The sequence below is a fragment of the Corythoichthys intestinalis genome, chromosome 1 (genome assembly GCF_030265065.1).
Source record: "Corythoichthys intestinalis isolate RoL2023-P3 chromosome 1, ASM3026506v1, whole genome shotgun sequence".
Lineage (NCBI taxonomy): Eukaryota > Metazoa > Chordata > Actinopteri > Syngnathiformes > Syngnathidae > Corythoichthys > Corythoichthys intestinalis.
The window spans coordinates 43,343,888-43,367,048 of NC_080395.1; the positions used below are offsets into that span (position 1 = coordinate 43,343,888).

General features: G+C 37.9%; 1 protein-coding gene and 1 long non-coding RNA gene across 3 annotated transcripts in view; one reads left to right on the forward strand and one right to left on the reverse strand.

Moving 5' to 3' along the window:
* Positions 1-23,161, forward strand: part of tcf12 (transcription factor 12) — a 169,037-nt gene that overhangs the window by 64,296 nt on the left and 81,580 nt on the right. For both annotated transcript variants that reach the window (XM_057860070.1, XM_057860150.1), the window contains exons 6-7: positions 13,007-13,068; positions 18,884-19,016. In XM_057860070.1, the coding sequence (XP_057716053.1) occupies positions 13,007-13,068; positions 18,884-19,016 (195 nt within the window). The remainder of the gene's footprint in view (positions 1-13,006; positions 13,069-18,883; positions 19,017-23,161) is intronic.
* LOC130931560 (uncharacterized) overlaps positions 17,685-23,161 on the reverse strand; it is a 32,117-nt gene continuing 26,640 nt past the window's right edge. The window contains exon 4 of the long non-coding RNA XR_009067255.1: positions 17,685-19,024. This is a non-coding gene — a long non-coding RNA (uncharacterized LOC130931560). The remainder of the gene's footprint in view (positions 19,025-23,161) is intronic.

Consider the following 23,161-nt stretch of genomic DNA (forward strand, 5'->3'; position numbering starts at 1 on the left):
AGTACTTAATTAATTTCTTCTTGAGTTATTATTTTTATTTATTTACTATTTTTGTATGTCTAATGATGTAAATATGTTGAGATGGTTATATTCTATGTGAACTAGTTGTTTGTATTATTTGTTATTTGTATGTTTTGTAGTGTTCAATTAAAAAAAAAAAAAAAAAAAGAGAATAGGCGTAAGCGTAAGGTGCGCATTTCGAGCAGAGGGGGCCACCCCACCTGTTTGAGGATTAATCTGTGCGTCAATGAACGAATGTAAGTATTTCCTCTTCATGCCATAAAGTTCTTATGATAAGTTAGAGCCTTTATCAGCGCGACCGTTTTGTGTTTTTCCTCTTACGTCGGCTGGTTGATCCCACTCGTTCTCGCTGCCTCGAGGAGAGCGTTCTTTGCAATATATTCGCATTGCACATTTGCTTTAAGAGGGAAGGTGTTAGTTTAGCATCTTAAAATGATGTTGTACATCCATATGAGTGTAAAGTGCTTAGTTTTCGCCACTTTTGTGGCCAAGATGAATTGTTAGGATGTTGGTGGGGGGGCGCTGATGGGGTGGTTCGCCCAGGGCGCGAAAGTAGCCAGGACCGCCACTGATTCCGCCCTGCAAATCTTTGTTGACAGAAATGTTGAAATTTGATATTTGTTCTACACATTTTTACAGCATAGGGAAACGTTAAGAATATTTGTTTCATTTTTGTCTACCTACAGAAACCATATCAATTCAAAAAATATTTCTCACCCCGATCTTTTTCCATTTTCAAACATTTTTGAAAATGCTCCAGGGAGCTACTCGGGCAGCGCTAAGGAGGCGCATGCGGCTCTTAAAACACGGGTTGCCAAACCCCGCGGTATGTGAACGCCAGGTCTTTGTCGTGTCAGATGTTGCTTTATTTGACCAAAAAGTAGTCAGTGGTCCAATAAAGATTTTAAGATTAAACTGTGTTCCTTTAAATACCGATTATCAGGAAAATCTCGATGACAAAAATATGCTCTCACAACATAAGTTATTTTTATCTATTGTATTCCAATTTCAAGTTTTTTGTCACAATTCAATTGCTGGAGATGATGTGAAACATGACAATAATGTGAGGTGAACATTTGCTTTGCCTTTGGCACACACACGACCAACCCAAGCTACTTTTGATAAAAGACACATGACAGCAGCCTGCAGTAGAGAAGAAAATAAAAGTCTTAAAGCTTGAGCAAAAATTTTCTGAGGTTTGTGGAAACAATAGTTGAGCTGCAACATAAAGTGCTATATTTAGCTTTTGGACTGGGCACAGACTCATCACTCAGATGACGCCATCCCTGCTACTGCGCACTCACTGTGGGAGACAAATAACGTTGCTACTACTGTGCAATTATTAAGGCCATTACTTTCTAGAGTGCTTTCTATTGGTTTTGTTTATCTCTTCACATAATGACTCCCAAGCTGAGCGACTGTTAACCTACTGGTAAATAATGGTATTAGGGATTTGAACAGGATTCATCCATTAATCATTTTGTTTATTGTATGGAACGGATTGTTCACTAATCATGTCTTCATGTAATTTAAAATTGAGCACATTAATGGACCAGAACTGTGGATTCAGTTGCCACGAGTTGGCCGTTCATATCGGGCTACATTGCTGCCATTCCGTTGTTTCTGAAATGCAGTGAGCGGTGGGATTTTAGCAATTTTCTCACGGGCTATCTGTGGCCGGGCTGAGTCCCTCTGTTTACTGGTGGGTTCGCCTACGGACAGAATGTGGATGCTGGGCATCAGGCAATCAAATGAAGTTCGCCTGCTGAGCCCAGCTCCAGAGTTGGCTTCAGCAGTGCCTGCTTAATAAATGTTTGATATTAGTTGTTGATAGGAAACTAATATCAAAAATTAATTTACAGAAGTATGTTCCCCTACTAAGGATGCAACAATACTCGGTTTTATATTGAACCATTCGATACGCCCTCTTCAATTCAATCCGCAAAAACATTCGATCCAATTGAAAAAGCTCCCAAAATGTATTTTCCGAACTTTTTTTGTGGTCTTGCTATAATTTGCCTGGTACACCAGACTCACCGCTGTTCCAGCTATTGAGTCTGGCCACCATTCACGCGGATACAATTTCTAGGGCGGAGCAAGCCACAGCAAACAGACAGCTGAGTGGACCAATCAGCGACGGGCAGACGTGACGTTCGTAAAATGACGAGGGCAGGACGAGGGACTTGCGCGTGGAAGTAAACATACGAAGAGAGCAGAGTTTATTCAACATGGCTAGCGCGAGACAGACTGTTGTCAATGACTCGTGTTTTTGGTAATTTAAAACTGATTTTACCGTGGATTGGAACATATTCTCGGCTCCCGTTCACCATCTGTGTTGTTGTGGAGACGACTTTCGATGCGCAAGAGTGACGTTGCTCGTTAAGAACACGTCACGAAAATAAACAAATCTGATTTGTCAATTGATTTTGTACCTGCTCGAGAGGCCGTTAATGGGCTGGTTCCAAGACTATACTCTCAGTATTTGAAAAATACAGGGAGAACAGTCTGGCAGAGCCAGGCAAGCTATAATGTCCAGCGCATCTTTACCTTGTAAATAAAGCTATGAGAAGACTCCTCCCCGTCTTGACCGTGAATGTAACCCTAAATGCATTGTTTCTTGTTCCTGTTCCTGTGATTAGCTGATTAGAAATTTGCGTTACCGAGCAGTGGGAGAGGTATGCCTAATAAAGTCACCTGTCAATATCATCTTCACAAATGTTCCACCTCCAGTTTTCCTAAGGAGCTAAATGTTACTGAATATATTCAGATGTATTTATTAATTTAGTGGTTACTGGCTGCTGCTGAATATTCTTAAATTGTTTTTATTATTTTTTTTCAAATACTTTTTTTTTTTTTTTTAATTTGCAGTATATAGTATGTATTTTGAATGCTTGAAATTTACCCTCTGATCATTATTTTTTGTTCTTCAGAGAAATATTTTAGTCCTCATTTTAGAGTTTAATTGAATAAGCAATTTACCACTTAGATGTGCTTGAAATCAATGCACGTTCTTATCTTTTCTGTTTTTGTGTGTCGGAGAGTAAAGGACGATTTCATGCAGGGTAATTGTATGATGACCGTTTTATAACATTATACATTTTTCAGGAATGATTTCCTCTTTTCGACATAATCTAACATCATTTATTGCAAAAGTAGTAAAAACATCCACTGGTTGCTTGTGGTTTGGCTCACAGAGGGAAGATGAGTTCAATGTGGGTCGTCAAATCCATATATATTTGTGGAGAGGAGCGGAAAAAGATTCAAGATAAGATAAAAAGGTCACCGCTCTTGCAAGCGACCGAGCTAAATTAACTAAGAGATCTGTTAATCTGTGACCTCTATACGTGGCATGGTGGATTAATCTGCCGGCACTCAGCCACGTTGTTGCATTCCATCCTTCTCCTTTTGCAGTTGATTTGTCATGGGTGAGGTGAGGAAGGGTACAGTTTGTTAAAAATGGGCTGGGTTGTCCAGTGCTTTAGCTCTTTATGATTGTTATCATCTAGTGCACTACCATGTTACTTCATCTTGTTGTCTGCACAAATACATTTTTAAACGAAAAGCACTATACAAGATTACTCAATCACAATGTTGTGAGCTTTGTTGGATTTAGCAAATCTTGTTTCAAGTCCAAAACCTATTTCACAAGTGATTACTTTTGGAGTCGATCTCCTTTTTTATGATTGATTTTAATTTAGGGACTGGATTCATGCACATTTTAGACGATCAGAATTCAAAAGGAAAGACGACACTTGGTATAATTTACTACCTTCATGTGAAAGACTGTTTTTAAGAATATTTGCGTATGCAAATCAGGGTTTTGTTAGACATCTGATTAGGCTTACGAAGCCTGTTTCACCTCTTAGATGTACCAACATTGTGGAGCCATCTCCTCAGTAAGCCCTTGTCTCTCAACGTCATGTTCGCACAGCTGAAAGCCAAACACTAGCCCTTTTCACACACATATCCAGGGAAATTCCCGTGTAAGGTGACGCGGGATTTATTCGCGTCATTGCTTTCACGCATGTAGAGATGTCCCGAGAATGACTCGGGTTGGATTTTCACGCTTTCGCCCACTGGCGCTCTCTGTGCGGGAAGGGCTGCTGGCGCGATTTTATAAATGGACATTACGTCATTTTTGGTCGGCATCAGCTGTCACAATGTTGGTCAAATGTGTTTTGTTCCGGAGGGAGCGTTTACGACGTCGTAACTGCAGCCAATTTAAGCTCATCAAGACTGTATTAAAGCCCAAGCGATCCAAGAGAAGGGTGGGAGGAAGAATCCCGCTGGATTTGTTTTGTTGTCTTATCGGTAGGGTCAGGAATCTCTGGCATGAAGCCGATTCGATATGTATCTAGATACACAGGTTACGATTTGATTAAAAAACGATACATTTTTAAGGCCGAGCGATTCGATATGATTCGGTACAGTTTAAGAACGATAGGGTTCGATACAGAGTGAAAACGATACGATAGTAAACATTTGTGTGTGTTCGTACAGTGTTTTAAAAATATAAAAAAGACCACATTTTTTAATAGCAAAATTAAACAACAAAATTTCATACCAATGTTATGTTTTATTTTTTTATGAGAAAAAAAATAAGGCTTACTATATGACCGTCATTTTGTTGGATGGGATCGATAATACAATAAAACTCCTGTGACAGACAACAATAAAGTGCAGTAATTTAATTACTATATTTCCTGCTGTTTTGAACACAATAGGGGAGTAATTTAAGTGCAAACTTTCAACGGAAACCTCTTACAGGCAAAAAATATTATATGCAGCAGCTCTTGAAAAAAAAGAATTAAACCTGTAGTGTTCTCATAAATAAATAATAAATTATGCTTTACCAATGGTATAACTGGGGGAATAAAAACATGGCATTTTAGACAGACAGGTCTGTAATCATTACTTTAATCTTATACACAGCAAAGTCATTCACTTATGCCTGTGCTTTCACATTTTTTTATTCCTCATCACTGTCTATATCTCTTTTGAAGGGCAGATTTTTCTTGAGGAAGATCAACTGATCCACATGTTCATGTTTAAATAGACTGCTTTTCGTGGAAACAATATCTCCAGCAGATCGTGCTGCCTTTTCCACCATTGTAGTGGGTTATTTTTCAGGGTTAAAAACTCACGATCTCTGTACCGCTTCACACTTCAGACTAGCTCTGTCCCATGCGAACAAATCTGGCTGCCTTCGTCACTTCAAAGTCCGCCTTTTGTTTTCCTGGGTGTGTTGAAAATCAATCACTGCAAGTCACTGGCGTGGTGTGCAAACTGTACATTGTTTTAGCATTTTGCTTCGTTGCCACTACTAGTTTTGTTTTGGGCTGTGAAGAAAACGCTACGGAGCGTGCGTTACAGTGGTTTTGTTAGCTCTCGCGTTGTTATGACACACGTGACGATCGAGTAATGACGGCGACTACTAGCGGTTCTGCCGAAATGAATGGGAAGTTGAGGCAACCACGACAGCGGTCACAATCTAAGTGCGCTGTGTGGTGAATGACATAAGCGCAGCATGTGAGGTAAAAGCTGAAGTATTATCATATTAAGCAATGGATTGAACTAGGCATTAGAAGCCGATTCTTGTGCTCGCGATAGCCGAATTCTATCTCTACTATCGGTTCATTGAATATTTAATGGCTAATTACTGTCGAATGGAAAGTTTACTATCGATACAGCTGTATCTCTCACCTGTAAAACCGGATATCCGGTCGTATCGGTTTATCGTTCTCAAGCTTACTTATCGGCTCTCTGCTTACTGATTAGGTTAGTATTTTATTGATCCCCGTCAACCTACTGTCTTGGACCCATTGTGTTTTTCTCCCACTTCCGCGATCGCGTGTATTTTATTATTTAATAAACGCTTGAACGCTTCCCTCCGTTGTTATCTGCTTTGAAGTACAACCTTGTTTCCGCAATAGCGGACGCTAACTTCGGCAACAAAATAAACCACACATTTCCATTATAATTGCGATGTTTGTTTACAGCTTTTCATCTTACTGTGAAAAAAGAGGAAGTGACAAACGGGCCGCCATGATATTTACGTCATCAGCCATCGTGTTGTGACCTGGGAATTTAACGCCTGCTTTCACGCATAGCGCTTCCCGGGAAAGTCTTGGACATGATACTAAGACGCGACCCATGAAAGATCCGCGTAATGTCTGTGTCAGGCGACCTGGGAAATTGGTTTCACACATAAGCACTACCTGTTTAAACCCCGCGATTTTCACGGTATTTCAATGTGAAAAGTGGTACTGTGGCATACGGACACTGGATTCTCCTTTCCTTTCTGTGATTTTATTTTATTTTTTAAAATAAATATCTTTATATAGAATGATATATTAAAGTGATGACTCCCATGTAAGAAAGTCAATTCTGTATATCCACACTTGAAACAGTGGGTAATAATGACGTCATGAGTAATGCGGACAATCTTGGATACTTATATTTGAATGGCTAAAACTACACTGGCATTGAAAAAAAATGTCTGCCACCACTTACTATGGCCAATGACCGGACATACTATGTATTTAGGTTTTTCTCCGCTATAACTCATCATTCGTTCATTCATTCATCTACTGAACCTCTTATCCTCACGAGTGTCGCCGGTAGAACTCATCAGAAAAATGTAATTCTGTGTTTTTTGAGCCGTTTAACTAGTTTCTATCCACAAGTGCGCCCAAAATAAAGATGTTGTCTTTCACTTTGAATCTATAAAATAAATCAAGTAATTAAAGGAAAGCATCGCTATCTGATGGTCTTTTAAAGTCGATTCCAGTAAAAAAATGTGTCGTTTAGCTGTTATAAATATTAAGGTTATGAATCTTGAAACTAATTAAATTCACAAAGATGTTTTAGTTGATCTTTTTGTTAAATATAAGTTGCAGAGTTGTGTAACCTTCTTCGTTGTCACCCTACAAACCCCAATTCGAATGAAGTTGGGTGCCTCTGTAAAAGGTAAAGAATAACAAAATATAACGTATAGAAATACCTTTTCTACCTGGGAGATTTGGCGAAAAAAGATCACATTTTTCCCCCTCATATCGTCTGATGCCTATTCTTTTCCTTTTTCTTACTTGATTTTTATATCGTTATTGATGGGAGCTTTGCAAGGCAAAGTGCCCATCTAATGTTATTATTATCTACTGTATACATAATGTGTTGCTGTTAAACAAAACCCATGAGGTTTTTCTATAATGAAACAACAAATCTTCTCAAGATACATTTCCATTTCTATCTAAAGCTGCCTTATAACAGCTGTTTGTTTTGCTTTATGGACTACAAAGACTATTTTACTTGTTTCTGACAAAAACCCAGCAGTGAAATGTGACATACGTGGTCATCATTTTTACATTGCATATACAAAATGTAGAAAATGTTAGGCTTTTCCCGCTGTAATTTGGAGATGTATATGTGCTCTCCATTGGGCAGCAAACAGTGGTTTCTCTTGTTTATAAAAAGTAGATAATCAACGATAAAAGCCAATGATTAGTGTAAGCTGTGCTACATTATCAGTAAACACTGTCACTGCATCATTGCTGTAAATATTTATAAATGTTTGTAGGGCCTGCATTTCCCTGGCTGACCTGTGTTTACTCTAAGTTTAGGTGTTATTGTTTCGTGAGTGGATTTCGGAATAGGTCGTCTTTTATGATCGGAGTAGATGTTTGCTAGTGTGGAGCCTTAAACTCCATCGCTGAACATCAATTATTCACATCAGACACGGTGTGTTTGACAAAACACGTGCAGCCAATGAATATTTTACTCTGAACTTGACCAAGTTTCGACCTCTGTTGACTTTAGTGGAAATGTTTGAATGCACATAAAGAATCCTCGGATATTTGCTGAAAGGATAGCGTTAAATAAAAGTTCAGCGAGAGGAGATATTTCATCTTCCTCCAGCGATAGTGCAAGGTGGCGGTATCCGACAACTTAATCCCTTTTCTTCCATCTAGAGTGATGGCTCGCAAACCTATCATACTGTTGGTACAAGTGAAGCGGCTTTAAGAGATAAACCATCTTCCCTGATATACTAGACTCTCATACTGTAGTGTTGAGAGATGTTGTCCAGTCTGCACATTGTTACTTTTCTTGTAGAACTGCTCAGATGATACATTTGCCTCTTCTCACCTGGGCAATGTGGAGTTCAAATCCATCATTGTATAAAAAACATGTAGGCAATGCAAGTTTTTAGTCCTGTAAAGGAAACAGAGTTTAGCACTGACTCTGTGCTTCTTTATTTGGACTTCTGGCAAATATTATGTATGACACCATTAAAGTTATTCATCTTCTTCACGCAGGAGCTCATGTAGCTTTGTTTGTGCGTTTTGTTTTTCCAGCAGACTAAAACTGCTGAGTTTAGATATTGTCGTGTGTATGATTAATGTGCTTCAGAGTGTTTGTGTTGGCTTTATATGTTCCCTGAAAGCTACATGTGATGTTTTCAGTGGACGGTGCCACACCCACTCAAAGCAATGATCTCTAATGAATTTTAAACAATGTCAATGCTGAAAAGTAGTTGCCATTTTGTCTTCTGCTTTTATGTTTGTAGAGTGGATATAAAAGCTACACTCGTTGTTGAAATTAAATCACTTGTTTTGTTGTCGTTGTTGTTGAATTACATTATTAACTCATTGGGTGCCATTGACAGTGACAGATGAACCAGAGTTACTCTAAAAATGAGCTGCCTTTACATTGCACAAACAGTAGCTTTGGTATATTACCACTTACAACACTGAAAATGAAGGAATAGATCACCAACCTTTCCACTGTTCTAAAGGCTGCCATTCCTACCAGACTGGAGGCTACCATAAATCTTGTAATGGTGTGTGTTTGTTTTATTAATGACAGTTTACTAAATACGAGAGTATGGGAATAATATCAGGGGTCGACAATGTAAATGGCCCTGTGGTTCAGACATACTTTTAAGACCATCAGGGCCATCAGAATGCTTCAACGACTGGCCCAATGGGGCCAGTGAAACTAATGCGTTGATTAAAAAAAAAAAAAAAAAATCTTATTTAACACTAATTCCCAGTGGTTCCACATTTTGTTGACGTCACGCTATCCCAATAAAAGATAACCTTACAGTCTATGCAGCCATCCCTTACCCTTAATCGGGCGTAAACACACCTTGTTTGCTCGCTCGCTCCCACTTGAACGTGTCCAACGTAATTAGTGCTGCTGATTGATTGAGCGGCATGTTTCAGAAACTCCCAGCACCCGGCCAAGCACCTGGGGGTGGCGGAACCACTCAAGAAAGAGAAAACCACAGGAGGGGTACAGGAAAAGCTAAATCCAATATGAAAAGAAAAGGGAGAGAAAGTTTCAGCCCCAGTGGCGAGACAGATAGAATTGGCTTGAGACAAAAAAAACGAGGTTTACTTTGAGGTTTGCAGATCAATGCCCACATATGCAAACAATTAAGTTAGAGGAAAGTTAACGTGAATGAAACCTGTGGTATGAACATAACGTGATAATTCATCCGCGTGACTACGGACAAAAAATATCGTCATAACGACGGTCTAGCTTGAAAATCTTTAGCCACAATTGCCTTAGTCATCTTTTTGACTTCTAAATTGTTGCCATGACAACTGAACCAGGGGAGAATTCCAGAGGGCGGTAAGGGGAAGACAGGAAAGCTTTGCCCTGGCACGGGCTCTCCCGTTGGCCCGCCTTCCCCTGGAGGTCCCGAGAAAAAAAAAAAGTAACTTTGTGCGTTTCCCAAAACATTAAAATATGTGCCAGTTGAGTCGATTTGGGTTTATTCGTGTATACTGGAGTGATTATGGAATGATTATGGATGTGTGTGTCGAATTGAAATAGGATTATTTGCACTTAATTAACATTTTTGCAATTTTTTTACTGCACTTTTTATTAAATTTAGCTAAAATGAAATAAAATGTTATTCATGCAATTTGTTCTAATTTCGTGATTATTGGGCCCAATAACTGATGCGGCCAGTGGTATTGATGGTGGGGCCAGTGAACATCAATTTCCCTTATTGTCTACCCCTGAATATACGGTATATGTTATGCAGTACGTTGTCTGCAACCTCGGCGTACGTCAGTGACTTCAGTTTTCAGCCTGATGCCATATCCTGGTTATTTGCGATTGTAGAGCTGAATGGGAATATGCAGAGATTAGAGAGGTGTAAATTTAGTCAAAAATGGAAGATGGTTTATTTAAGAGGTGGTTGCCCCCTGGTGAAAATAACAACAGTTCCCGGTGCAAAGTAGTGATGTGACAATAAATCAAAAAGGTCATATATCGCGGTACTTGTAGCCCAAAAGGTTATCGATATGCTTCTACCAAGAATTGAAAAACCTTTTTGAAAAGGTTTCACTGTTTTAAAAAAGCAACCAAAAGCCATTGACAGTGCTAGACATCTAATTCATTTTGACAGGATTGGACATCTATTACCGTCAATGCCAGTGAAACCAGAGGGTATTTTACAGGTTACTTCCTGTTAATTTTCAGTCACTTACCATTGATTTGGAGGCATTCTTGAGTCACTTCCTTTTCAGTAACCAAAATTCAACAGGAAGTGACCTGTAAATGCGCCAAAATCAACAAGAAGTGACACGTAAATACCTCTACAGAAAAAGGAATTTACCAAAAATCAACAGGAAATGACGTGAAATGCCCCAAAATGAACTCATTGCCTGCCATTGGCTGCCACTGACTGCCAAAGAGTTTATGACGTCATCCCAGTAAATCCGAGAACATTATTAATAGGCCCGATAATATATAATATTTTTGTTACGCTTTCAGTGGATTGGGATGTGCGTGTTTATTTCCACTCCTGTTTTGCCAGTATGCAAAGTTTTGTTACTGTTCTAGAGGCCGTATTTTTCCATCACTGAGCGATAAATCTTACTATAGCAATTAGCAAATTTTTGCATTTTACAGTTTTACGTTTACAAGTTCTTGAGAGGCCTATTGGTTATTGATAGGCTCGCTGTCCTGTAATTGCCAGGTTAAGAAAGTTGTTTCATGGACCAAGACCACAAAAGTCTCCTCTCCTGTTGCACCAAATGTTTTATCTGCTGACAAAGCACAATACCTGTTAGGTTTATGATTGTTTTAGTTCAGTGCTCATTGTTCAGGGGAACACATCGTCAATGATATAGACTGATTGTGATGGACTCAAAATAATATTCATTTGAAGATTTGTAAAAGGCTTTTTCATTAGGGACAAAGGGGATCAAAGCTGTCGAGGCTCACATGAGAGGGGAAAAACACCAGCAGAAATCATCAGAAATGGTTGCGATATGTTTTGGTCTTAAATTGTATTTTTAAGGTCTTGAAAATATCTTAAAAAGCATTACATTTGACTTTTAAAAGGGTGCAAGAACCTTGAGATGTATTAAACATATCGTTAGCCTAATGGCATAATTGCCTAACTCATTTTTTTAACATTTTCAGAAAATTGTATTTATTTATTTAAAAAACAAAAGCATTAATATTTTAATGAATAAGGGAGAGAGTGTTTTTGAACAGCTCTGATTGGCTTAGGACAAGAGCAGTAAGGCAGGATGATGGAGTAGTGCTAGGAGAGTAACATTATGCATAAATCTTAATTTGGCGAAAATATGACTTAAGCAGTTATGCTTTTAGGTTAACAATATAACAAATGGCAAATATTACTATCATAGATTGGCATCTACTATACAGTAAGTCTTCAAATGCAGGTAGGGGCTTAGCAGTTACTTTATGTGTCGACCTTAACTATGTTGTTATCCTAATATGTTATCCATTGAGAAAACATTTGAATATTCCTAGGTTTCTAATAAAGTTAGTGTAAGACTTGCACCATTTCCCCTAGAAAATTAGCAATACCTGCTGGTAGAGAAGCCCATCGGCAGCCCACCATGCTTTTTTGGGAAAAATAAATAAATAAATAAATAAAATACAGTTTTAACAAACATACAATTACAATAAATAATATTACCGTATTTTTCGGACTATAAGTCGCAGTTTTTTTTCACAGTTTGGCTGGGGGTGCGACTTATACTCAGGAGTGACTTCTGTGTGAACTTATTAACACATTATGATATCATTTCACATGTTATTTTGGTGTTTTGGAGTGACACTGATGGTTTGGTAAACTTGTTAGCATGTTCTTTATGCTATAGTTATCTGAATAACTCTTAATAGCCATGTTACGTGAACATACCGGCCACGTTCGCATTTCGCGGTTCATGCATCATGTAACATTATCATACTGTACACTTATTTAGCATGTTGTTCTCTATTGTATTTTTATTTTAAATTGCCTTTCAAGATGTCATATCTGTTCTATGTGTTGCATTTTATCAAGTAAATTTCCCCCAAAAATGCGATTTATACTCCGGTGCGACTTATATATGTTTTTTTCCTCTTCTTTGGGCATTTTATGGTGGTGCGACTTATACTCAGGTGCGACTTATAGTCTGAAAAATAGGGTAATTGCTTTCACTAAATCCCAGTGAATCTTAAAAGAATCAATTATTGGTCAGTTTAAAAAGTGAAACAAATTACTTAAATAAAGTCCAAATATGGCCAAGTGGAAAATGCAGGTAACTCAGAGGCTGAAGACAGATGTGCTGTATGACCTCTTCAGGTTTTTTTTTGGATCAGTGGAGCAATCTTATCACACAACTGCCATTAAAAAAATGTGTCCCTCCTTAAACGGCTAATAGAAAAGTGAAATAAATACTCACCCTGCTGAGAAATTTCAATGGCAGGGAGCTGGGACAGGTTTGCTCACTTATCGACCATAAGATGTTGCCTTTGCATTTTCAACTGTATCATCAGACATGGTGAAAATGTGGTTACATTTTTTTAATGCTTTCTTTTGTAGCAGTGTTCTAGCCTGGTGGGGGTAACAAGAAAACACTGGCAGGCCACAAGGCTTATAAAGCACTGTGGGAACCCCCACCCCTCACAATTATTGTTAGTTAACAAGTTAACAGTCATCCCTCTTTTTCAGCAAAATCGGAGAGGGCTACATTTCATGGCTTTGGAAGGGATACTGGAGCTTCTGGGTGTCAGGTGAGTTCCATATCACAAAATGTTAACTCATTGACAGCCATTGATGATGATAGACAACCAATCCATTTGAACTGGGACAACTGGCAGTTTGAATGGGATTGGACCTCAGTTGCCATCAATGGCAGCCAATGAGATACCAGGCATCCTGGTTTGCTCATAACTATTTTTTAAAACTTTTTATTTTAATCCATTGCTGTTTCATCTTTTGTTGGGAACTCGTAGGACCATATCTCCAATTATTTTAATTCTTTCTAAAACTAAACCCTCCTGATTGATTTTTAGCCTACTTTGCACTTCTAACATTTCCAGACAGTCTTTGCCAGGCTTTTAATCCAAATAATTGAATTAGATCATTGATCTACTTGCCACATGGCTACTTGCCACTTGCCTGACAAGGCTAATGACATCTCATGCTTGAAAAGAAGTCCTGTGGTGGATTGATTTGCACTGCCTGATCATTTGACTGCCAGTCAGTCAGTCTCAGGTGCACTTCACTTCCACTACACATTATTTTGTTAACACTTTTTTTGTGTAAATATATCCATTTACCTCCAAAACATGTATAAATCAGACTTAATAGAATGTGTTGCTTTTACTCTTGGAGTCTTCTGTAGTGATTTTCTCTGGGAGAGTGAGAGCAGACTGGTGAGGCAATGGTTCGATATCATTGAAGAAAGCCAAGAGCACAAACGGGTCAGTGATGTGGCATCTGTGACAGATTGTCATTTTACAGAGCCAGTTTGTTCCTTTTGAATTACATTTTTGTCAGCATGTCCACTGGTTTGACGACCTACATTCTGCATGGAGAAAAATACTGTATGTTTAAATACTTTTAAATGAGCCACTGAGTACATGCATCGTTTTAATGCCAAGTCATATTAAGTTTTACATTGAATTACTTCCAGTCCTTTAGTGCTCGTGTAGAAAATCAAAGCTGTGTTTATCCAACCGAGTTTATCTACTAGAAAGGTTAAATATGTCACTGTGTCAATCGTCAGGCTGCAAAGGGGATTCCCAGAGGCACGTGCGCTAGTTGGCAAGCTGACGACTAAACATAGCTTGCTGTTTTCTCTCCATCGTGATGCGGTCTGTAGCTGTTTACTCTAATTGGACCAAGCTCCTAATTAACCTCTTAACCCTTTTCGCTAAGGCTGTAGGGGTCAAAAAGATATTGAATGACACTGGCACCGAATGATACAAGAGGTAATATGTGAAGAATGTTTCCGATCCTATTGCGTGAACAGAAATTGCGACTTACCACATAATTTTTGGCTACTACCTATTGGTGTTTCTCAATTTTCAAAAGTCTTTAGGTCCAAAGATATTGCCATAATTAATGCCAATATCTTAGTTAAGAGGTGTGGAAGAAGCTGGCTTCATCGTAAGCCCAGGCCAAAACAACAAACAAAATGAAACTACACTTAAATCCCACCCACTAAGTAAACCCTGATCGTAAAAAGGAAATAACAAAAAGACGGCAGTTTACGCCAACTGCTGCGGTGCTCTTATTTACAGTGGTGAACAAAAACGATCCAATAACGAATGAACACAAAAGACCTCACCGAAAAAGCGGAAGTGTAACAAAGTAGCGATCAAATGCACAGGTGAATGAATGGCGAGCAAACAGCTGGCGAGGAGAGGAGGTACGCGGCACGTATGCTGTCAAATGCAAACTCTCAGAGTGTTGACAGTGGCTAGGAAGTTGGCACCCTTCCTCGGGTGGCCCATCAGCGGCGGCGACGTCGTCATCCCGTCCGGCATCAATCAGAGTACGTCACGTTGGGAGGGGAGGCAGCCAGCTGGCGGACGCGACGATCAGCTGACTGACAGTCTCAAAAAAGATAACAGTTAAACGGCCAGGGCCGTTACACCACTCAGAAGTGCAGTGAGCAGTGTGGGTAAGGGTTAAATGTAAACATGGAAGAAAAGCAGGTTGGCCCTCTGGGTGGGGAATTCAAATTAAAAAAGAATATAGATGGAACAACTCTCAGAAAATGTAAATAAGTTGGTTTGCCTCAGCGACTGGCTAGAGGATGAGTGGAGAAGAGGGCCACTACACACACTTTGTGGATATTATAAATAATACTTTTTTTGTTACTGTTCTAAGGCTCTGTTGTGTGTTTGTTTTTGCAGAGAAAAAGAAAATGTCTTCAACAGAAAGAATGTTAATGTTAATGCCATCTTGTGAATTTGTTATAATCAACAAATACAGTACCTATGTACGGTATATATCCGTCTTGTCTTATCTTTCCATTCCAAAAATAATTTACAGAAAAATATGGCATATTTTAGAGATGGTTTGAATTGCGATTAATTAATTTTTAAGCTGTGATTAACTCGATTTAAAAATTTTAATCGTTTGACAGCTCTAAATGTAACCCTTACTTTTCGAGGCTGTAGTCATAAAGTTACTATGGCAAACTTGAAACTGTTCAGTGTTGCAACTGTTCAATTTTGCACATCAGATATTTTTTTTAAAGAAAAAGTCTGAGCTAATGTTATTTATTTTTATTTTGTTTTTCAAAATATCTACGTGTCAGAATATTGTATTTTCTATTTTTGAGCAGAATTCTAGCTTTGTATAGGCTAATGTTCCTACTATTGAAAGCACACAAGTGTGTAATAAACAACTAGCACATTTATATTTTGCATTTTGTTTTCTTACTGTACCGAAAATGAACCGAACCGTGACCTCAAAACCAAGGTACGTACCAAACCGAGATTTTTGTGTACCGTTACACCCCTAATATACAGTGTTACCTCTACATAAGAAGTTAATTTGTTCCAAGACCTTGTTTATAAGTCGAAATGGTGGTATGTTGAGCAGGATTTTCCCATAAGAACACATTATAATTCCATTAATTTGTTTCACAGCCCGAAAACCTACATTAAATCTGTTAAAAATGCCAGGTTGTTTGCATGTTACGTGTTTCGGATCTCCCTGGTGGCGAGTTGCAATTTGTTGTTTTTCTGATCAGGCATATTTTGGCAACCAAATAGCTAAGACCTACGTTCAAATAGAAAGAAAATAAAAAGGCAACGCATTGATGAAGAGAATTGATGAAGTTTTGGTCTGATTAATTCGGGACGGGCATCATTATTGTTCTAACCAGACTATCTGCAATGGTATCCATGCGTCTAGCCCAGCGCTATTGTACAAAATTGTTCATAAATACTGCTGTTACGATTGCAAAAATCAATTACAAAGAGCAAAACAAATACATTATGAATAAAAATCTGAATAATAAAAGAAGAATATGGAGTAATAATATACCTGTAATAATGTAACAAATCGGGTTCTAATGTGGCGTGTGTATTTTGCGTGGTGTGCCTGAACGCCCCGCAGGGCTGACGGCAGAGTGAGAGAGTGCAGTTGACTCTCTTCACGTCCTGTTTTTGCTATCATTTGGCGTGCTGTATTGCACAAGACCTGAAAAAAAAATATTTTAAAACCTGACGAAGCTGGCGATCTCTTTGGCGATGGTACCAGAATGATAATTGTCACCTTAACTTATAAAAATTGGCGAACAAAGGTCGGGGGAGTATTGTCAAGCAGTTCACGGAGGTGCACCCCACGCTCATATTTTTCTATCATTCCATCCTTCATTTCAATGGTAAGCCTCACCATTTTTCCCCCTTTTTTTCACCACCTGCTTAACATTCTGGGAACCCATGTTGATTTACCTCACAAGAAAAACCGCCGTGCGTCACTCTTGCGGGAAAACAATGAAATTGCAATGCTGCCATGAATCGTCGTTTTTCGAGCATTTCGTCAGATGTGGAAACAAATGGCGTGTCAAATTTTACGTCGGATGTTGAAAAGATTGTGTGTCGAAGTGATCGTATGTCGAGGTACCACTGTGTATATATATATATTGTATATATACAGTATATTATTGTTATTGTTATTTTTTAAATACTATACCACAAAGAGAAACAATTGTAGACTGGAATTAACAGTAAATATTCTGATTTCTGTAGTCTTCCATGTTTCATTGAAGTCTACAGAAATTTGCTTAGAATTTTATTTTAGCGAGAAACATGAAGTTGATGCACACAATTTACTCTTGCTGGCCACACAAAACGAGTTTGACAAGTTTGACACCTGCAGTGTCGTTTAATGCTACACAAAAAGATTCCAAGAATAGAGAACAAAACAGTCACTATAAGGAAAGGTGAGCAAAAAAAGACACTGTCCATTGACGTCACTTCTGGGGAACACATGTAAGAGAATTGTATTACCCATTTTGGATTTAGGAAAGGATATGGCGAAAAACACTCAGGTGACTTGAAGTTCCGCTCTGAGACCCCCAATTTGGTCAAATTTCAAAATTGTCCGATATGCATGTGTGATACATCATTGGAAAGCTTAAAATCTCAATTTTCTGGGGGAAGAAAAATTTTGAACAGTAGGGCATTTAAAAAAAAAAAATTTTTTTTTAAACCGCAAACTCTATATGGAGGCGAGAGCACACGAGAGCAGAATTACAAACGCCATGACTTTAACGAGATAATTATCGCGTACTTACCTTGTTTCCATCCAAAAACTCCATGTAGCATGTATCACTGAGTGTCATGACACAGCTGTGAACGGCCACAGCTGGATTTTTGGGGGATTTTATGGGTGAAACATGGTAATATTACAAGGGTCGCGGTGCAGAAATCGCAGACATCAATGAGTTGTCGAGATTTTTTTTTCATATATTTAACATTTTAAACATTGTTTTTCAATGTTTCTTTGTTTGAATCGATTATTTATCATCTAACATATCAGAGAAAATGCGACAGTAACACAAAAAAATACAATTAAGCGATAGTTATAAGGCAGATATCAGTGACTTTTTTTACAGACACCATTTTTTTCATTGTGACGTCATTTGTTTAAACGTTTAAAATATGCAAGTGAATAAAATTTTTAAGTCTTTTTTTTTTTTTTTTTAAACGAAATATTACTCATCGATTAATGATTCTAAGCTAAGAATGACAGACATCTTGAATAATAAGTATAATTAATTACCTATGTTTTATGGCGGGGTTGAAACAAAAGCGGTTGCGCGACATCTGTTAATGGGGGTTTCCAGGGTAAAACGGACAATTTAAAAATAGTTCGGGGGCTTATTGCGCCATGAATCTGCTATGGCAGCATATAGAGATATTGTTCTATCAAATACAACAGTTCTTTTGGCTTAAAGTACAGCAGTTTCTTTTAAAGAGGAGTGCAAGAGCAGAAACTGCTTTTTCAGTCTTGTCTGTTTTCCGCCATATACTAGTATTAAAGTTTTTTTTTTCTTTTGCATTGTTTTTTTTTACAGTTAAGCACTTACAGTATCTGTTACAAAGGGATATGATTTGTATACCAGTACACTGTACTTTGTTTGATCTATGACTGTACTAGACCTCAACCCACACTTTTGTTTTCCTTCTTAATAATTCTTTGCTGATTTGTCAGATCGGGACTCGATATCGGAAGATACTCAAATTCAAATGACATGGAGTTGGCCACAGAAAATATGTGATCATGACTTCCCAAGATATGTTACTCTTTTTTGGCACATTAATTATAGAGGTGTATGTGTTATTTAGTTTAAATAGTGAATATAGCTTTAGTTTATGAGCATTCCGGTGGGACCTGCAATCTCTCAGCCAAAGTCAATTGCCGTGTTGGAAAAGTAGTTATGGTAATTCCATGATATAATTCTTATACATATGTACTGTAATAGGGAACACTTCAAATTAAACATTTCACTTTCGCAATGATTATCAAAGGGAAACACTCAAAATGAAAGCTGTTTTGTTTTTCTATTTTCGCTCATAGCCATCTCTCCGCTCAGACGTGGGAGGGACAAGTCCTAGTTCGGGGACCACATCAGCAAAGTCAGCGGCTCCCTTCTACTCGTTCAGCGCATCCAATCCCAGAAGACGTCCTTTACAGGAAACTCCTTCCATTGGTCAGTACCTAATAAAAAGAGAGACAACACGGAGTATAAATAACCTTTATGTCAAAGACCATTGCTCAAAGCGTTTAAGTATGCAAATTGGAAGATTCTTAGATCTCTGACAATGAAAAAAATTATTATGACACACAAAAAATGATACTGCTTATGAGTGTTGTCATTGCTGTGACGGCCGTGAATTCAGTGATACCCACGCACATAACATTCATCACATGGAAAACGAAGGAATCTTGTTTACTAAATAATAAATTATTTAGTACAAAAGATCAAATTGTTTTTTTCATGTCTAATAGTGGAGAAAATATAAATAATGACCAGTATTTCAAGGAAGTAGCCATCGTAAGTGGTGGCAAGTACTTTATCAATAATTGCACTATTTTAGCCAACAAATGCAAGTATCCTAGATGGCTCACCGTTCTTTTTGACAACAGTAATACCCACTATACTATGGGGTTATATTGCTGACACTATTCTGAGCGAGCAATAATGGAAATTGAGCAAAAATAACCTAGATTTCGAGCACAAAAAAACTATATTGAGCGAGCAGTTAAAGATTTTAAGCGAGCAATCGTAGATTTTGAGCACAGAAAATAATATTGAGCAAAAAAAAAAATCTACTCTGTGCCGCTCAATTCCCCCCTCCTGCTCTCGCTACGTATCTCGACTCCGCTCAATTCCCCCCTCCTGCTCTCGCTCCGTATCTCAACTAGAGCTGAAACGAGTACTCGAACAACTCGAGTAACTCGAGTTTAAAAACTGATCCGAGTAATTTTATTCACCTCGAGTAATCGTTTATTTTGACAGCTCTAAGCATCACGTTTTGCTAGGACTACTTTTAATGCGGGACAACGCGCTGTCACGTGCGGAGAGGAAGAAGGGGAAAAAAAAAAAACTTACCGCAGCCGACAGCCGCCACAAACGACGCCGACGTTGCTAAATACTAGCCCGCACAATGCTACACTGGTAACAGGCAGCGTCTGGCGCGTCTCATAGAGATCACATGTATGTTGAACTAGATGCGAAATGACAGACTCGGCCGCGTCTGGGCAGCGTTTGTAAACAGCCGCCATCTTAAAGCAGTACAGCGCTAAGCGCTAATAAAGAGCGCTAATAAAGAGCGCTAAGCGCTAATAAATAAGATTAACGTTACTGTCGCTACTAGCTCACGGAACGTTAGCCCTGCGGAGGGCTAGGTTTCAATTAATTATGACCACTGTCGATGCGTGGCTAACGTGTCTTACATACAGGCTTTAACATAACATAGCATTGTGGAGTGATGAGGGTGTAAAATAAAAACTTAATCATGCTAACTATCAATTTTAGCTCAGTAGTCATTGCTGGATAAAACACCAAGTAGCACTGGTCCCTAATGTGCTCCAATACAGCCTGTATCATACATTTATTTTGAACACTGCAAAAACTCAAAATCCTATCAGGACTTACAGTTTAGACTAACTTAAAACTTAACTAGAATTTAAAAATGGCTTGACACAAAGAGAAATTCAATTGAAACACGTGGGGAAAAAAATCCTAACTTTTAAGTGATGTGTGTTATCAAGCGTAACGGCATTTTTAGGTAAGATATATATATATATATATTAATAAGATCTAAAAGTTTTTTGAGTGAAAGCAGTGAATTAGTCTTTTTTTAAAAATTCTAGTTACACCTGAGATGCAATTGTTGGCTGTTTTCAACAATATACAACGAAAATAAAGACATTGATTGACTGGAAATGGTTCAAGATTAGATGAAATGTCTTGTTTTCTCATGTATATGTATAATTGCTCTTCACCTAAAAATATATTTGTTTTATCCGATTACTCGATTAATCGATAGAATTTTCAGTCGATTACTCGATTACTAAACTATTCGATAGCTGCAGCCCTAATCTCAACTCCTCTGCTCGTCTGTTTCTTTTCTCTCGCGCGGAGTTCAGTAGGGATGGACGGATCGATACCAAAATATCGATATTTCAATCCAGTGTGTTAAATTTTAGGTATCGATCCCTAAGCAAAAGTACCGATATCTGGAATTAATATATTATATTTTCTTTGTCAATTTTTGGGTGTATTTTTGTGCACACTTTTTGTACTACTTTTCCCTTTCGCATTCTACACGCACGTAAGCAGTGCAACCTTTTTATTATTTCTTATTTATTATTATTTCTTGTGAATTTGTTTCATATTTTTTATTTTTTCATGAAATGTTTTTCCATATTTTTTTATGTTACAATTAAATGCTTGATTTCTTATGTTTTGTTGCTTCTTATTTTTATTTTGTTAAAGGTCTGTTTCAATTATTTCAAGATGTTTAAATTTTTTTTTTTTTTTTTTCAAAATCTGTTTGAAAATTGTGTTAGTAAAATAAAATTCAAAAACGGAAAGTGACTATTGATTATTGGATTTGTTTTTAGTGATCTACCATTTGAGGGCGGTAACATGCTACTATTAATTCGTTCTTTAATTAGATCAAAAATATTTAATTTAGGTAGATAAAAATTTGATCAAATACAACGTGTATCAGGGAAATGTTCTGTGCATATGAATTTAAGGGTCATGGTTAAAGAGTGAGACTTACTAATCAGAGTTTGTTGTTGATGGATTGGTTTGTGAGTTTGAGGGAAACTGCTTTGCTCGTTATTAAAAGCAGCAGTTTTCCATTGCAAAGCATATATGACACAAAGAGACTTAATAGTTTTTGAGTGCTTGATGTAGTTGTACATTAGATATCATCAGAATGGCTGAGAACACTGCAAGGTTGTCTATATATATATATATATGTAAATATATATATATTATATATTATATATTATGAACTTCCGGTTTCGATATCGGATTGGGATCGCAATATTTGGCCTTGGTATTACTTGATATCGGATCGAAACCAAAATCACTGGTATCGCCCATCTCTAATCTCGGCTCCTCTGCTCGTCGGTTTCTTTTCTCTGCGCGCTGAGTTGAGCACATGCGTCACCAACGTGTCACGAAGCCAACCAATCAGAGAGCTGGCGGAATTAATATATTAATTCCAGATATCGGTACTTTTGCTTAGGGATCGATACCTAAAATTTAACACACTGGATTGAAATATCGATATTTTGGTATCGATCCGTCCATCCCTACTGAACTCCGCGCGAGAGAAAAGAAACCGACGAGCAGAGGAGTTGAGATACGGAGCGAGAGCAGGAGGGGGGAATTGAGCGGAGTCGAGATACGTAGCGAGAGCAGGAGGGGGGAATTGAGCGGCACAGAGTAGATTTTTTTTTTTTTTGCTCAATATTATTTTCTGTGCTCAAAATCTACGATTGCTCGCTTAAAATCTTTAACTGCTCGCTCAATATAGTTTTTTGTGCTCGAAATCTAGGTTATTTTTGCTCAATTTCCATTATTGCTCGCTCAGAATAGTGTCAGCAATATAACCCCATACACACAGATGCATGGGGCAGTGGGTATTACTGTTGTCAAGAAGAACGGTGAGCCATCTAGGATACTTGCATTTGTTGGCTAAAATAGTGCAATTATTGATAAAGTACTTGCCACCACTTACGATGGCTACTTCCTTGAAATACTGGTCATTATTTATATTTTCTCCACTATTAGACATATGAAAAAAACAATTTGATCTTTTGTACTAAATAATATTATATTTAGTAAACAAGATTCCTTCGTTTTCCATGTGATGAATGTTTTGTCTGTCCCTTTAAGTCTTTGGACATTGTTCTTTAGTGAATCAAATATAAGTTCCTTTATTTGATTAAAGCTAGAAACAAAAAAGGAATTAGAAAAATATAAATGATTAAAACTTTTTGATTCATTAAAACAATATAGTACAGTAAACTCCTAACCCTGAAATCCTGGAGACATTTTTTTAAGTTGCTAATTTTCTTTAAAAGGCTGTAAGATAATGAGTAGGTGACTATGTATATGATGAGTCACGATGACTAGATAATTATTAACCCTTTGGAGGGCACTCATTTAACAGATTGGCTGTCATTGTTGGAGCTAGACCTCCAGTCGCTTGGCCTTTGACAGCCAAAGACATCCAATCACTGACACTGGCACACTATCGCCATCAATGGCACTGAAACGTGATCATTCAATGTCAGCCATCCCAGTAAAAATGGATGGACGTCCATTGT